Below are 17573 nucleotides of genomic sequence, written 5' to 3' on the forward strand. Positions count from 1 at the left end.
CTACTGAGGCTCGTTTCAGCTCATAAAACTCCAAGCACTTAACCCCTAAAAAGTCCCCTTCTATACATTCCCATTATCCCAGTTTAGTTTGGTTTATTGTCATCTGCACAAGTGCTACGAACTGTTTACTTCCATGTATGTTCCAATACAAAAAACATTAAACGAATCACCAAAAACATAAACACAGAACATCAGCAGCAACAACACCCATGTGAAAATGTGCCTTCCAATCATTTATTCAATAACGGAATAAGGGATAATTTGTTCATTAATAATTCAAGCAGCGACTGAAATTCACCAGGTGAGCTATTTTCATGTTCTTGGCCACGTTTGGCGACCCCCTACTGGTAGGTCCTGGTTATTGTAGTTCCATTAATAGGGAATGTGCACTTTCCTGCCGTAACTGTGTTCACGCAATATGAAGCACGAACAATACAAGCAGTACTGTGCCAAGGTTAGCTTGGGACTTTGTTTTGCAGATGTTTATGTCACGGTGGTACAGAGTGTGAGATGCGGGAGGTCTGCTGTGTCTGCTGGGGTGAGTGTGCATGCGATTCTAAAGAGCTAGCAAGCTAGCATTTTGCGTCACATGTCATGTCAGCATATCACCTCGTGATGTGATGACTTCTTTTATTGTCTCTTAGCTTGTCTTATCTCAGTGAAGTCAATGTCAATCTAATAGATTTTAAATGTGTTGACTAACCATGAAAGACCACTGTTCGTTGAGGACCTATGTCTTGATCTGGCCCTGTCACTCCGATCTCTGCTTGTTCAAACCACATTCAAACTCAAAAAGCCAGAAAACAGAAAACACTGTGGAAACACTGTGGCCAAGAATGGCACAAGCAGGGCTACAATAACACACACAGGCCATGTGGAGACATGGCTGTTGAGGATTTCTGTTGAACTCTCTCTTTTTCCACTCATGCTCTTCCCAGGCTCTGCTGGGAAGTGGAGCTGAGTCCCCGTTAGTGATGGATCAAGGTTATACAGTATGCAGTCCACCCTGAGGGATGTCTGGATATCAGTGAGCGTGGAACCGACGTACAAAACGATACGCTAATTAGGGGGTACAACAGACCAGTAGTGCGATTGTGTGGGCAGGCGTGTTTCAGTGTGGCAGAAGTTACCCACTTCTGAGCATCGCAGTCACATCCAATCTTAAATCATGGCACTGAAAAAGATATTTAAAGTTTCTCTGAGGTCCTTTAAGTTCTGAAAATCATATTTCCAAGAAAAGGACAACCAGGCAGAAGAAATGGATTCTTTATTGCAGAATCTGCCATGTGTTAACACTGCTATATACATTTTTTACATATATAACTATTGACAATTATACAGTACATCACATCATATATAAAACATATTATATACATTTAAAAGCTTTCTCCTGTCTTACCACCTAATGTAAGAACATACTGGATTCTACAGAATCTGGATTCTACAGAAATTCCAGTGTAAGAACTGAGAAATTTCTATATTATTGAAGAGTAAGACAAGTAGTAAACTGATACAGCACAGCAGATCCACAGCAGTGGAGGCCTGGTAGCCCGGTTCTCTATTCCTGGACCTCTTCTGACAGTCCAGAACGCTACCTTGCAAGGTCCCCTGTCGCTGTGTGCTTCTCACTCTTCTGTGCACTGAAGTGCTACAAGGCTTTGACTGCTGTACTTCAGAAAGTACTTCAGTTTGTTCTACAATCTGGAACCAGTTCTTCCTCATTGTCCACCCTTCCCACTTCAGAACCGCTTCCTGCTGGTGGACCGGGCCTGCCCTTATGGCCCGCGTTGCGTGCCGGCCCGAGGGACACGACAGAGGCAGGACCTGCTTTCCTCCAAAACGCTTGCTCCTGGCCCGAGCTCCGTGGCCGAGCTCCGTGGTGCCTTACAGCAGAGTGAGGGCCAGCTCGACCGATGTCCGAGTACGTCTGAGCAGGGCCAGGGGCCACGAGACAGAGCAGGCCAGCAGTAGACCCTTCCCCGTACAGCATCTTCTACTGTAGGACGGAGGCTGCTGCCCAAGTCAAGCACCTCCACTCACTGGAGGTGGGCACAACTCCGCTCCTCCCCCACTGACGCTGGAACACAAGTTACCAACAGGAGGCCAGCAGCCACACTCCCACAGTCTCCGGCCTTTGTAAGGTGTGCAGGAAAAGAGTCACTGGCTGCACACGTGGGCTCGGAGCGAAGATGGGACTCGGGTGGTTTCTCAGCAGCTCATCAAGCAGAGAATCAGCTGGGAACAGACACACAGACACACACATGCAAACAGTCTCACACTCGTCCCACGCACACACTCATACTCACAGACTGACTCGGCCTCAGATGTTGGGCAGGTGGTGGTCGTACTTGTGCTTGACCTGTTTCTTCACCTCGGGGGCAGGGGAGTGGTTATTGCCAGGCAGCTGGGGCAGGTGCTGGGGGGTGGAAAAACAATGCAACACGACTCAACACAAACGATACAGGACACCTCCCACGCAGCACCACGCAGCTCCGTGCGCGTCTCAGCCCCGGGTTTCTGACCCCTGCTTCTCTCCAGACCTCAGTCCCAGCCTCCTGGTGCCGAGGGGCGTTCATACTGGAGCTCTGAAATCGCACCACCTCGTGCGTCGCGTAACCTCCGGACTGCCACGCCCCCACCCTGATCCCCGGACCCTGACGCCTTACCCCCGGGGCCCTGCGACGGGTGCCCCTTTCCTGCCTTCGTCCCGCGCCCCCCTCTTCCTCGCCGCCCTGGCTCTCGAAGTATGGCAGCTCCAGCAGCTCCTCGCAGGTCAGGCGGAGCGCCGGGTCCATCACCAGGCACGACTGCCGAGAGAATGACGGGAGATTGACCACTGCTGTGGCAGAACTCCTTTTTACTGTGTGGGTCGGTTTGGTCCAGCTGGGCGTGTTTCTGAAGCGATCTGGGTGAAGACTCTTCTCCAGGTGTCCCGCTGCCTGACAGTTATCTGTGCACAGCCCTTAACGCCCTTGAAAATCGAAAATGCGCTGAGAGAGCTGTGTTAAAACACACTGCTGTACACTGACACTGCGCTGAGAGAGCTGTGTTAATACACACACTGCTGTACACCGACACTGCACTGAGAGAGCTGTGTTAATACACACTGCTGTACACTGACACTGCACTGAGAGAGCTGTGTTAATACACACTGCTGTACACTGACACTGCGCCGAGAGAGCTGTGTTAATACACACTGCTGTACACTGATACTGCGCCGAGAGAGCTGTGTTAATACACACACTGCTGTACACTGACACTGCGCTGAGAGAGCTGTGTTAATACACACTGCTGTACACTGACACTGCGCTGAGAGAGCTGTGTTAATACACACTGCTGTACACTGACACTGCGCTGAGAGAGCTGTGTTAATACACACTGCTGTACACTGACACTGCGCCGAGAGAGCTGTGTTAATACACACACTGCTGTACACTGACACTGCGCTGAGAGAGCTGTGTTAATACACACTGCTGTACACTGACACTGCGCTGAGAGAGCTGTGTTAATACACACACTGCTGTACACTGACACTGCGCTGAGAGAGCTGTGTTAATACACACTGCTGTACACTGACACTGCGCTGAGAGAGCTGTGTTAATACACACACTGCTTTACACTGACACTGCGCTGAGAGAGCTGTGTTAATACACACTGCTGTACACTGACACTGCGCTGAGAGAGCTGTGTTAATACACACTGCTGTACACTGACACTGCGCTGAGAGAGCTGTGTTAATACACACACTGCTGTACACTGACACTGCGCTGAGGCAGAAGCCGGGATGCTGTTCTGATACTGTGGGGAGACAGAAATGAAATCTGTGTCTTCAGTGAAAATGGACATGCGACCTATAGGTACGTGTGTTTGGCCCCCGTATGCGTGTGGCTGGAAGCCGTCGTGTCCGGAAGGAGACTGTCCCAGCAGGACAGGGCCAGGCCTGCTCCACCGTGGGCTATCTCACCTTGAGCACAGCCAGGGCCTGAGGAGACGCACTGTGGTACCGCTTCTCCAGGGGCTCCTAGGGACAATCCACCGGTATCAATCAGCATCGATCAGGACAGTAACACTGGGGCGTCCGAGATCGCGGCGGGCGAACCCGGCAGTGAGCGTTACCGTGGTGTCGGGCTCCGGGATGCTGACTCCACTGAAGAACACATTGGACCGGAAGACCTGCTGGTGCCGTGGGATGAGGTCACCTGGGGGTGTAGGGTCAGACACACACAGTGGGTCCTTCTGGAGGTCTCCTGAGGCTCAGGGTCAGCTAAGCTCTCTCTCTGCCCCCTGCAGTCTTTCTCTGTCTTTAGAGCCAGCCAGATATGCCAGAAGCCATATCACCCTGCAGCTCACAGCTGGCAACCCACTGGAGCTCAGCAGGTGTGAGCCTGGTCAGTACCTGGAGAGGAGACCTCCTGGGAAACACTAAGGTTGCTGCTGGAAGAGGTGTTAGTGAGGCCAGCAGGGGGTGCTCACCCTGCGGTCCATGTGGGTCCTAATGCCCCAGTATAGTGACGGGGACACTATACTGTAAACAGGTGCCGTCCTTCGGATGAGACGTAAAACCGAGGTCCAGAGTCCCTGTGGTCATTAAAAATCCGAGGGCGTTTCTAGAAAAGAGTAGGGGTGCAACCCTGGCGTCCTGGCTAAATTTCCCATTGGCCCCTATCAATCATGGCCTCCTAATAATCCCCATCTATGAACTGGCTTCATCCCTCTGCTCTCCTCCCCACTGAGAGCTATATAAAGTGAAAAGCGCTATATAAGTGTAAGCAATTATTATTATTTAAGGACTGCTCCGGCATGCAGTTACTCTCTTCACGCAGTAGGTGGCGACAGCACCCTGTTGAAAATCGCCTCACCTGTAGTTATTTTGCTAGCACCTCACTCCAGCTAGCCCAGCAAAGCTTAGATGAACTCCAGCAGAGGGATCAACGAAATCAATGTGTTTTAACGAAGCCATTTACAGCCAACGGTGTTGGTTTCCATAAAATAACTATAATTTGACCAGATGGACCAAGGTCTCCTCTGTGCTCTTTGTAACAGTCCTTAGTGCTTTTAGTCACAAAGAAAACTTAAATTCACCTTCACCTTTAAAAAAACACGAGCTCAGTGGTCCTGTTTTGACAGCTCTTAGAGTTACATTCACCTGCAGTTGTGATTTTATATTTATATTTAATAGCTACACTATTTATTAGAGCAAGAGACTTAATGACCTAATACATGCTGGTATTTATTAGGCCAAACATTTTTTTTTGTGGGGGGGGGGGGAGGGATTCAGTGGTACTAAACTTACAAATGTAATTCTAAATGTATTATCCCCCAGGGAATACTAATTTCACGACACACTGTCCAACACAACCATATCACAAACACAAGCATCACCAACAAAAAGGCCACAACATGCGCTATTCGGAAGGGATCAATTGTTTCTGCTCTGAGGGGCACAGAGGCGTCTCCTCAATGGCTGTAGGAAGATTCTCCTGGGAGAGGGTGGGCCACATGCTCCACACTGCTGTTAGCAATGGCTTCCAGAGTGCCTGGGGCAGTGCTAGCTGGGTGTGAGGATATTCCCTGCGATGTGTCTGGCGCAGGCTGCGGGATATTTTAACAGAGCCACACCGGTATTATATGTGTATAGAACTGTTTGGTTCGCAAAAAAAAGAGAAAATTGTCATGTTGGGGAAGTTTGTGTGTTTTCTTTTATTGGTATGAGAGAGAGGTTAAAGAGAAAAAAGTTTTGGTTTGAATCTGAGACATGCAGAGAGAGTTTTGGTAAACTAAAACTTTTTTCTCTTTAACCTCTCTCTCATACAAATAAAAGAAAACACACAAACTTCCAAAACCTTGATCCCGTAGACGGCAGGGACGTGTCTACGGGTCTACAGCACAGACACGCTCTGCGTCTGTCTCTCTCTCACCCAGGGTTCTGCGGATGAGGTAGAGCTGGTCGACATCGGAGCGGCCCGGCCACAGGGGGGCCCCGGCCAGGAGCTCGGCCAGAACGCAGCCCAGCGCCCACACATCCACGGGGGGCCCGTACTGCGTGTCCCCCACCAGCAGCTCGGGGGCCCGGTACCACCGTGTCGCCACGTAGTCGGTGTAGTCATCGCCTGGACCGGCTGGGTGAACAGGACAGAACGAATGAGTCAACAGGGAGCTTTCGTCCTTCTGCCTCTCCTCCTCAGCCTCTGCCTCACTCTCTGCCTCTGCCTCTGCCCCTCCCTCTGCCTCACTCTCCGCCTCTGCCCCTCCCTCTGCCTCACTCTCCCTCTCACTCTCTGCCTCTGCCCCTGCCTCAGCCTCTCTTCCCCTCTACCTCTGCCCCTCCCCTCTGCCTCTGCCCCTCCCTCAGTCTCTCTCTCTGCCTCTGCCCCTCCCTCTGCCTCTGCCCCTCCCTCTGCATCACTCTCCCTCTCACTCTCAGCCTCTCTCCCCCTCTGCCTCTTCCCCTCCCTCAGCCTCTCCCTCTGCCTCTTCCCCTCCCTCTGCCTCACTCTCCCTCTCACTCTCTGCCTCTGCCCCTCCCTCAGCCTCTCTCCCCCTCTGCCTCTGCCCCTCCCTCAGCCTCACTCTCTGCCTCTGCCTCACTCTCTGCCTCTGCCCCTCCCTCTGCCTCTCAGCCTCTGCCCCTCCCTCAGCCCCTCTAACTCTCTGCCTCTGCCCCTCTCCCCTTCTGCCCCTCTGCCTCTGTCCAGTGGTTAGACTGGCAGCAAAGATGCTCACTGAGGATCCTGGCGAATCCAAAGTCACACAGCTTGATGACACCACCCTTGGTCAGCAGGATGTTCTCCGGCTTCACGTCTCGGTGGATACACTGGGAGTGAGAGAGGGCACAAAACAGTGAGGGGTAAGAAGGAAAATCAGGAGAGGAGGTGGAAAGGGGAGAGAGAGGAGAAATGAGACAGAGGGGAGAGGAAGGAGCTGAGAGAAGAGGGGGTCTGACAGAGCTGAGCATCAGACAGGGCAGCTCAAATGTGCAAATATTTGTAAACTCCCTGCTAATTGTTACTGCTTGAAAACACTAATGCATCAGTCATGCTAATAAGGCTCTTTGAATCTGAGACATGCAGAGAGAGTGCGCCAAGCAGACAACTACAGACAGATGGAAAGAGTACAGCAACACAGCTGTTAGGAGGCAGAAAGGCTAAAGAGACAGAGAAGGCATAACAGCCAAACAACAACAGACAGGCTCAGAAACAGACAGCAACACAGTGGGACAGAGGCAGACGCCCAGCCCGACAGCCTGGAAGACAACGACGAACACAGAGCAGGGGGAGACAGACGGACAGGACGGACTGACAGACAGGACTGACGTTGTGCTTGTGACAGAAGTTGACAGCCTGCAGGGTTTGCCACACGATACTCTTCACCTGAGGCTCCGGGACCCTGGAGAAACACACAAGGAGGGAGAGGAAGAGATTTAGAGAGAGGGGGCTAATTTACACCCACCATTCACAACTGTAGGTTCACACAATGCTGTGAGAACGCTGAGAGTGCTTACACGCACACGTATCTAATTAAAGTGTCACTACAGAATGAAAAAAAATAATTAAAGACTCGTTTCCTGTGTTTTTAAAATTAAGATTTAAATCAAAGAGAAGAGGAAGACTTTAAATGACGAGAAGAGACCCAGCTTGCTCTCCTGTCAGCACTGAAGATTTACAGCTCGTGTGTGTCAGAGTCGCCCCCCTGTACTTGGGGGCTCTCTGTCTCTTTAAGAGTGAGGCCACATTCTCTGTCTCCGGCCTGTTAACCATGGCCTGCGCCTCCATTCACCATGGTGACCGCTGGCCTGTTGCCCCGACAACGAGGGCCTTTATTTCCACTGGGATGGAGCCCTTGTGGCAGCTCATGTTACGAGCTACAGGGCATGCTGGGAAGGGGTGGATCTGAACTTCAGACTTGACAGAGCACAGACGTGGTACTGCTCTCCAAACGGCCATCAGACTCCGTGTGCACAGCAATACGGGACAGACCAGATGTCACCAGCAGCTGGTTCTCAGTACAAAAGTTAATTCAAATTCAAAGCCATCATTGAGAACATGCTGTACGTCCACCTTCCTTCACACAGCACAGGCATGTCTGCTTTCTGGAGCTTTACCTTGCGATATGTGCAGGCGGACAAGCAGACAGGCAGATGGACAGATGGACAGGTGGAAGGACAGATGGACAGATGGATGGACAGGTAGAAGGACAGGGAGGCAGACAGATGGACGGACACACTGGCAGATGGACAGGGAGGTGGACAGGCAGATGGACAGACGGGTGGACACACACACAGGCCAGCGGACAGATGGACACGTGGACGGATACACCAGCTGATTGACAGGCTGATGGACGGACAGATGGAAGGATACATTGGCAGATAGACAGGGAGGTGGACAGGCAGATGGACAGACGGGTGAACAGGCAGGCAGGCAGGCAGGCAGGAGGACAGACAGATGGACAGGCTGATGGACAGATGGGTGGACAGGCAGATGGAAGGATACATTGGCCGATGGACAGGCAGGCGGGCAGGAGGACAGACAGATGGACAGGCTGACCCGTGGGGGTGTCGGTCCAGCTCCGTCAGCACCGTCTGCTCACAGAACTCAAAGACCAGGTGGAGCCGCCTCTTCCTGCGGAAGACCTCAAGCAGATTGACCAGGTTCACGTGCTTCAGCTGCTGCAGGGGCAGACGGGGAGGAGTGCTTGAACACACACTTCGCCCAGGCACACAGCTCACAGGGCACAACAGCAAGAACATAAGCTGAAACAGATGCCCGCCAAACCAGCCATTTACATTCACCGTGACTTAACTGAGTAAACAGGAGCTCTTCACTTTTATTAGCGCACAGAGCTTCACATACGCAGCACAACTCAATACATTCTTCCACATTCAGTCAGGTCAGTCCGTGTCAAGTTTCTATGTCCAGGCTGTGGTCACTGAGGCTGTCCTCTCTGGACAGTCAGGTCTGTCTGTGTCCAGTTTCTATGTCCAGACTGTGGTCACTGAGGCTGTCCTCTCTGGACAGTCAGGTCAGTCTATGTCCAGTGTCTATGGCCAGACTGTGGTCACTGAGCCTGTCCTCTCTGGACAGTCAGGTCAGTCTGTGTCCAGTGTCTATGGCCAGACTGTGGTCACTGAGGCTGTCCTCTCTGGACAGTCAGGTCTGTCTGTGTCCAGTTTCTATGTCCAGGCTGTAGTCACTGAGGCTGTCCTCTCTGGACAGTCAGGTCTGTCTGTGTCCAGTTTCTAAGGCCAGGCAGTGGTCACTGGGCCTGTGTTTAATCAGGGTCTGTTTCACCTTGCTGTCTCTCACCCTGGTCAGATACTCGGCTGCTGTGTGTGATTGTGTTGACTGGGTGGGTGAAGCTGTGTGTGTGATTGTGTTGACTGGGTGGGTGAAGCTGTGTGTGTGATTGTGTTGACTGGGTGGGTGAAGCTGTGTGTGTGATTGTGTTGACTGGGTGGGTGAAGCTGTGCGTGTGATTGTGTTGACTGGGTGGGTGAAGCTCTGCGTGTGATTGTGTTGATTGGGTGGGTGAAGCTGTGTGTGATTGTGTTGATTGGGTGGGTGAAGCTGTGTGTGTGATTGTGTTGACTGGGTGGGTGAAGCTGTGTGTGTGATTGTGTTGACTGGGTGGGTGAAGCTGTGTGTGTGATTGTGTTGACTGGGTTGGTGAAGCTGTGTGTGTGATTGTGTTGACTGGGTGGGTGAAGCTCTGCGTGTGATTGTGTTGATTGGGTGGGTGAAGCTGTGATTGTATTGATTGAGTTGATTGGGCAGGTGAAGCTGTGTGTGATTGTGTTGATTGGGCAGGTGAAGCTGTGTGTGATTGTGTTGACTGGGTGGGTGAAGCTGTGTGTGTGATTGTGTTGACCGGGTGGGTGAAGCTGTGTGTGTGATTGTGTTGATTGGGTGGGTGAAGCTGTGTGTGTGATTGTGTTGATTGGGTGGGTGAAGCTGTGTGTGTGATTGTGTTGATTTGGTGGGTGAAGCTGTGTGTGTGATTGTGTTGATTTGGTGGGTGAAGCTGTGTGTGTGATTGTGTTGATTTGGTGGGTGAAGCTGTGTGCGCGTGTCTGGCCTGAGCAGTGCGGACCTTAGGCAGGCTGCTGTCGGTGTGGCCCAGGACAGTGAGCTCTTGCCTGGACCCAGCTCAGCAGGGCTCTCTCCCCTCTCCACCTCTCCCGTCCCTCTGCCCTGCCTGGCTCATCCTTCTCGCCCCCTCCCTGTACCTTTAACATGCGGATTTCTCTCAGGGCAATTTTCCTGATAACAGGGTCGTCCTCGGATTCCACAAACCGCTTCACGGCCACGATCTGGCCCGTGTCCCGGTTCCGGCACTTGAACACCACGCCGTACGAGCCCTCGCCGATCTTCGCCAGCTTTTCAAACTTCTCCATGGCAACTGCACGGAGGTATGAGACAGGTGTGGGTAAGGAGGCAGCTGCCAAACACAGAATGAAAAGACCACCATGTTTCTAATCTGCACTAATCTGCTTCTGAACTGGAACCCTGAAATATTGCTAATCTTTCAAGTTGCATCAGACTGCTCGACTGCACTGGGACTGTAACTCCTATTGTAACAGGACTGTTCTACTGTGCTGGGGCTGTAGCTCCTATTGTAACAGGACTGTTCCACTGTACTGGGACTGTAGCCCCTATTGTAACAGGACTGTTCCACTGTACTGGGACTGTAGCCCCTATTGTAACAGGACTGTTCTACTGTACTGGGACTGTAGCCCCTACTGTAACAAGACTGTTCCACTGTACTGGGACTGTAGCCCCTATTGTAACAGAACTGTTCTACTGTACTGGGACTGTATCTCCTACTGTAACAGGACTGTTCACCTGCACTGGGACTGTAGCTCCTACTGTAACAGGACTGTTCTACTGCACTGGGACTGTAGCCCCTACTGTAACAGGACTGTTCTACTCTACTGGGACTGTAGCTCCTATTGTAACAGGACTGTTCTACTGCACTGGGACTGTAGCCCCTACTGTAACAGGACTGTTCTACTCTACTGGGACTGTAGCTCCTATTGTAACAGGACTGTTCTACTGTACTGGGACTATATCTCCTACTGTAACAGGACTGTTCACCTGCACTGGGACCGTAGCTCCTATTGTAACAGGACTGTTCTACTGCACTGGGACTGTAGCCCCTATTGTAACAGGACTGTTCTACTGTACTGGGACTGTAGCTCCTACTGTGACAGGACTGTTCTACTGTACTGGGACTGTAGCCCCTATTGTTACAGGACTGTTCTACTGTACTGGGACTGTAGCTCCTACTGTGACAGGACTGTTCCACTGTATATTACTTTAGTCCCCCATTGTAAATGGTTAAAATGACATATCCTTACCTACACTGCAGTGGCCACTGGACATATCCTTACCTTGTAAGGTGATTATATATAATTTTTTTCTGCGTCTACGTTGTCTTGAGATTAGAAAGCGTCTGGGCGACTCTTCATTCGTCCTCCTCGCTCCTCAGTGCAGATCAGTGCGCGCCTCTTACGGTGTGTGCCGGCTCCGCGTCCGTGTGTTTCTGTTCGTCTGTCTGCGTATCCATCTTCCCCTTAATGTACAGGGAGTGTACCCGTGATCTCGCCAGTCGCAGTATGCTCATATATCGGCTTTCAAAGGAAAGAACCTCCTCAGCGCTCTGGCTGCTCTATGAACGCCCGTCCTTCAGCTTTGGCGTGGGAGGCCGTGGCTCGCCCGCGTCGTCTTGCGGTCGTGCCGCCGATCCTGCGTGGGGTTGTTTTTTGTTTTGTGCGTGAATGTATTTTCCCTTCCGCGAGTGCGAGTTCCGTGTTTGTGTTCTCGTGTCGGCTGTGTGTGTGTGTATGTGTGCGGTTGTCCTGTGAACCACGCAGCGCCTTGGTTACGGGCCGCTCTCATTCCGCCCGAGTGCTTATTTATTTATCGCGGCGCCTGGTCCGCACACTCCGCCGGGCGTCACCTGTTGAAGACAGCGGCGGCCCGAGCTCATTTCTCGGCTGGGCGCTCTCAACCGCGGCTGCCTACCCCTGCATTTCCACGCGAAGTTTTTTCACAAACCCCCCCCTCTCTCTCTGTCCTAACTCTTAAACCCCAGGCCCTCGGCGTAGCGTGTGAAAACAGTCTGCTCGTCTCTCTCCCTCCCCGTCAATTCAGGGGCAGCTTACGGGAAAATAAGTCAGCAACAGATGTAGCTGCAATTTGGGTTGTTGTAAGCAGTACCGATAGGCCCACTAGTTGCTGTAGCGACAGCACCAGGACCAGCAGCAGTATTAGTAGTATACACAACAGTGTTAGTACTAGTGACCGTAGTAACTGCAGCGATAGTTTTAACACCTGTAGCGGTGGTACTCACGGTAGCCGCAGCAGGAGCGGTTGTAGCAATAGTCGCTGTAGTAACAAATTGGCAAGAGTGTACACGTACACTACCTTTATTAAGCGCCTTCTGTCCGAAATAACTTAAGATTTTCAGGTTTTACACATGTATTTTTAGTTTTCATATTACTTCTGCATAACCTTTACAAGTCCACATTATCATAAACCTGTATCACCGACTCGGATACGGCGAAAGGAGTCGTCGCAGGGCTCGGAAAGTGGCACCAGGGCTCCGCCTGCCGGCAGTGTTAAACGATTGATTGTACCGATTGTAGTTAACGGCTTTCGACTTGTTACTGCACAGTTCTGCACTGTGCCACAATACTGCACTAACTGTTCGTTTTCCTTATCCGTGTAATGTAGTACACATCAGTACCGTTCCGCGCAGTGTGTCAGAACTGTACTGTTCCACTGCGATACTCTTTATGTGTGCCAGTTATAAGATGAATGGAGCAATGACACTTCGTACACACTCAGGGGAAACGGCATAGGTCCAGGGCGATATTTCGAGCAGGTCCGTCAGTCTCCACGCACGCCTGCGTGGAGAACACGCACCGGGGTGGGTCATTAATCGATAAAGAGCCCACGGGTGTTAACTGCAGTAACTCATCGATGGGAACTTGATCCTCGTGGTACCATCTGGTTTTGGGCCAGCTCTCATTGATCGATTGTTTGGTCAGATCAACTCATTTCATTTTACCTGTAATTACAGTACTTCCCGGACGGCGGTTCGACGGCGTCCCGACTACCTTAAAAAAAAAAACCCTGAGCCCGGGACCACGTGACATCAAGGACCAATGGCAGAGCCCGGTGTCGGTTTGCTAAGGAAGTGGCGGGGACTCGCCTCTCTAGCCCTGGAGACCGCCGCTTGAATGTAAACAAGGAAAGTTAATTTGATTAATGAAGTAAAACAAACCTGGAAAGCACCGGGAGGATTGAAGGTAAAATTTCGGTGTCTTCGGGATTAAGTCGTGAGGTGTCTCATCACTCTATAAAGCTTTTTTTTTATATTACATGAAATACAATCTCGAGAGCGTCTTTACCGCTTGAAACAGCACCTGCATTGTTTACTATCTGGTAACTGGACAGACTGGTCTAGGTTGTGCCAGATAACGGAACGGTGTGATGTTACAGTAGAATAAAATGTTATTTCACACCCTTTTCCAGGTTTCTGGTGTTATTATTTTACAAGGATCAAACACCTGATTTTTTTCTGCAAGTAACTTGACGCGCCTGCCAGTAGGAAACAGCTCGTATTTCTATCACAGTGCATAGTGTGTGATTTATTAACAATGGGTTCGTAACAGCATACTATAAAATGCGTTAAAACGTGAGTTAAGAGCATCCTACCACAAGTGCCTTCCCCTTTTCACTCCCAACTTAATTTCAGAGTGATTAAAATTAAATTGAATCATTATTTTCCAGTTTGTAACAACAGAGTAGCCTGAAAGAAGCAAAGAATGCAGCTTTGAGGATGCATCTGCACTGAATCTGAGCAGTGTGATAAGAACATTAGACAGATTAGACATAAGAAGATCAGCAATAATATTATAAAGATTACATTACAAAAGAGGAGGCCATCTAGCCCATTTGATGGTTATTAATTGATCCAAGGAGCTTATCCAATCGTTTTAGTAAAGACGTCTGTGAAATGGTTTCAACAACAAGGCTGGGTAGCTTTTTTTGTTCCCACGACACCTACAATCCTTTGGCTAAAGAAGCGTTTGTTCTATGCTCTTAAAGCGTTTCAGCATAGTTTACATACAGTACAGTGTGTGTCCCCTTGGTCATGTTCCATGGTTTAATCTGCCGGTATCCACCGGTCCCCCTGCGTGATGGTAATGTTTTTCCAGACATACAGACCAGCACTTCAGTGGGCTCAATATGAGAGCAAGTTAATTAAGTGAGTCTGTGAATTGATCATCCAATGAACGTTCTTCAAAGGTGAAGGAACTGACTCGGGTGTTTAAAATCCTCCGGGCCATTGAGAACATCAGCCCATTGGATGTCTTCAGAATCAACAGAGCAAAACAAGCGAACAAGTGGAAACGAAGGGGAAGCACATTCATCTTGTTTGTAACCTAACAATTATATGACCTTGATTTATCACCATTGTTCCCTATGCATGTAATAGAAATCCATTGGCATGTTTCACAAGGTTATGGGTGCTCCTGTTCTAAAATAACCCTGGCCAGTGCCCACTGCAGTGTAGTCCTCTCTCACATTGCAGTATGGTGCTCTTTGCCTCTGTGATCTGATTTCTTCCTCAGCGCGGCAGCTTTTAGGTGAGGTATGATTTCCCAGGTCAGATCATTAGCACTGACAGCTGGTCTCGGTGCCGGAACAGTTCAGGGACCAGCCAGCATTGTTGTAAGATGAGGGTGTCCGTAAACCTGTGACGAGATGGCAGAATAGATGGCTATTGCTACAAGATGATGCTGATAATGAGAACAATCTACCTTACCTGTGAAGTGTATTTCGTATACAGTATCATTCACTTTTTTTGCTTTACTTGTATACAGGCTTAAATGTTTTGACAGTACCTGTATTTCATTTATCTTTCCAGTGTCAGTGTGAAATAGTGTCCTGTTGTGTCTTGTGTCTGCCAATGTGTAACGGTGTTCTGTTGTGTCTTCTGTCTGCCAGTGTGTAACGGTGTTCTGTTGTGTCTTGTGTCTGCCAGTGTGTAAGGGTGTTTCTCTCTCAGCAGGATGGCGGAGCTGCACATTATAGGCCAGATTGTGGGGGCCAGTGGCTTCCCTCAGAACAGCCTCTTCTGCAAGTGGGGTGTCCACACAGGTATTCACCAGCCATGATCAGGCCTACCTTCACTCAGTTCTAAACCTTCAATGATTTGATGTCCTCCCTTATCTCAGTGAGGACACAGTGCACGTGCGTTACAGTGTTGTGTGTGTTGCAGGAGGGGCATGGCGCCTGCTGTCAGGGCTGAGGGAAGGGCAGACACAGGTGGACTCTCCCCAGATTGGTGAAGTGGCCTATTGGAGCCATCCCATAGACCTACACTTTGCCACCAAGGGACTGCAAGGTACTTCCTCCTCCTTCTCTTTCCCTCTTCCCTGTCTCAGTTGCTTACCTCTCTTCTCTTTCTGTCCTCTCTCCTGTCTTTCCCCTTTTCTTCCTGTTTCTCATTCTGTTCCTCTCCTTTCTCTCTCTGTTTCCCCTTTCTTCCTATCCTCTCAGTCTCTGTGATTTGGAAAAAAACAACATAAATGTTGCCCCACAGCTGTAATCATACCTTACAGCACATTGTCTGTTCATCTGTCGAGTTGACTCATTTTAATGCACATCTATGTAAACCTTCTTCCTTTGGTTAATGGTTTCTGCGCTGTATTTAACAGTGAACTGAAATGGCCCAGAGTTTGATTTATGAATGCATAAAATTGCCATTTTTATTGAGCACACTTTTTTTTAAGATCAATTTCACCTTACAGTATGTTGTCTCCAGCTCAGAGCTGATGTTTCTGTACTGATGTTTTCAGGGTGTCCACACACTTTGCAGTGGGCCTCCCTTTTACTGCGAGAGGACCGCATCTTTTCACATGTGCTGTACAGTGACGTCAAGCATTCTGAACTGCAGTTTCAGCAGAGTTAACCCTTGCTCTTTGTTTCTTGGATGGATGAAGACAAGCTAACGTTGACTCCCACTGTCAAGGGTTATACTGTAGTTCCTATGAAAAACGAGGGGTTTGCAGAATTCAGTTATGGGGAAGAAATATCCATCTGGGTGAATGGAAGACTTGCACTGACCTGGATTTTTTTGATTTTTTTTTTTTTTACTCCATCTGGAAAGAACAGTTTGACTTGAACTTTGTCTCTCCGTCTGCCAGGGTGGCCCAAGCTGCACCTGCAGGTGTGGCACCAGGACTCGTTTGGCCGCTGCCAGATGGCTGGCTATGGGTTCTGCCACGTGCCCTCCAGCCCTGGGCACCACCGACTGCGTTGCGGCACCTGGCGGCCCCTGGGGCCCTGGCAGGACAGGCTGGTGCAGACCTTCGTGGGAGGGGGGCCACAGCTGCGCTCCCCTGACCTCATCTACACTGGGGCAGACCGCTACAGACTGCACACGGTGGCTTCGGGCACCGTGGACCTGGAGCTGAGCATCGTCTTGAGACACTTCGACCGCTACGGAGTAGAGAGCTGAGAGAGGAGGAGAGGCAGAAGGGAAGCGCAGGGGAAGGTTTGAGAGAGGGTTTGGTGTGTGGGGCGAGAGGGAGAACGAGAGAGAGAATGGGAGGGGATGTGAGGACTTGAGGAGGCCAGCAGGCTGCGAGCTGTCTGCAGTGGAAAACTCAGGACTGCTCTCAGGTCTGTCCAGTTCTGGACCTCAGCAGGGAAAGAGGGGAAACAGTTGCTGTGTGTGGACAGGTATCATGCTCTTTGTAAGTATGGCTCTACCCCTGCTCTGCCACAAGGGGGCAGGCTGAGTCTTGGAATGGCATCTCTCATACAAGTTCCCATTAACACGTTGACAGTCACACGCAATGAAACTAATCCCATTCTTTGTTAAAATGAATTTTTGTATTTGAACCCAGCGTGACTTTTGTATATTTTTATATATGTATTGTGTTTTAGAGTTGGAAACCATTTTACTTCATTTTTTTTTAAAAACGCATATATTAAAAGTTTGGTTTTCCATAGTTTCTCCGATGTTTAATTGTGGGTCAGTAAATGAAACTATGAGGTCTTGTGCCTCTTGTTTGAGGGCTCTTGTGCTGCTGCTTCTTACCTTTATCTTCTTCTTTGCCATCTTTCCTTTCATCTTTTTCCACTTACTATATATCATGATTGTCATCTTTTTTCTTTACTAACCTGTTTTTATTGTTTTGAATGATTGTATTCCTCATAATTGTCTTAATCTTTCTGCATGGTTCTTCTGCGTAGGGCAAGAGAGATGTGTTCTCTTTCAGTATCTCGGTGTGGGAGGCTTGTTTGTGCACAAGTGTCAGTGTTTTTGTGTTTGAGTGCGAGAGTGTGTACTATAATGTGCGACTCAGTGGATTTGTGTTTAACAGTGTGAGTTTGTAACTCATTGTGTTCTTGTATCCCCCTGTTTCAGTGTGTCTTGTCTCCTGTTGTTCTGTGCAGTGTGGGGTAGTCCTGTGGAAAAAGGAAGGAAGGATGTGTTTGAGGTCTTTGAGAGGACATGTGCAGGGGAAGATAGTGCAATAGGAATTATCTATGTGC

The 17573-nt window shown here is 49.9% G+C and overlaps 2 protein-coding genes across 4 annotated transcripts; one reads left to right on the top strand and one right to left on the bottom strand.

Annotated features, from left to right (window-relative positions):
* Nucleotides 1-1250: 1250 nt before the first annotated feature.
* Nucleotides 1251-11527, bottom strand: LOC148672279 (cyclin-dependent kinase-like 1). Of its 2 annotated transcripts, none has more exons than XM_088627895.1 (10): nucleotides 11387-11527; nucleotides 10223-10395; nucleotides 8544-8662; nucleotides 7314-7386; nucleotides 6724-6814; nucleotides 5919-6119; nucleotides 4117-4199; nucleotides 3965-4021; nucleotides 2667-2807; nucleotides 1251-2416 (listed from the first exon to the last, which is right to left on the bottom strand). In XM_088627895.1, the coding sequence occupies exons 2-10, from the start codon at nucleotides 10388-10390 to the stop codon at nucleotides 2321-2323; spliced, it is 1029 nt and encodes a 342-aa protein (XP_088484021.1). In that variant the 5' UTR covers nucleotides 10391-10395; nucleotides 11387-11527; the 3' UTR covers nucleotides 1251-2320. The 2 variants fall into 2 exon arrangements, with proteins under 2 accessions (XP_088484021.1, XP_088484020.1); XM_088627894.1 differs by having other exon boundaries at nucleotides 8544-8665.
* b9d2 (B9 domain containing 2) lies at nucleotides 11458-17026 on the top strand. Of its 2 annotated transcripts, none has more exons than XM_088627896.1 (5): nucleotides 11458-11574; nucleotides 12971-13309; nucleotides 15076-15167; nucleotides 15289-15414; nucleotides 16217-17026. In XM_088627896.1, exons 3-5 carry the CDS (start codon nucleotides 15080-15082, stop codon nucleotides 16528-16530), a joined length of 528 nt encoding a protein of 175 aa, XP_088484022.1. In that variant the 5' UTR covers nucleotides 11458-11574; nucleotides 12971-13309; nucleotides 15076-15079; the 3' UTR covers nucleotides 16531-17026. The 2 variants fall into 2 exon arrangements, with proteins under 2 accessions (XP_088484022.1, XP_088484024.1); XM_088627898.1 differs by having other exon boundaries at nucleotides 15079-15167.
* The last annotated feature ends 547 nt before the right edge of the window (nucleotides 17027-17573 follow it).

The sequence above is a fragment of the Lepisosteus platostomus genome, chromosome 4, assembly GCF_059453375.1.
Source record: "Lepisosteus platostomus isolate fLepPlt1 chromosome 4, fLepPlt1.hap1, whole genome shotgun sequence".
Classification (NCBI taxonomy): Eukaryota; Metazoa; Chordata; class Actinopteri; order Semionotiformes; family Lepisosteidae; genus Lepisosteus; species Lepisosteus platostomus.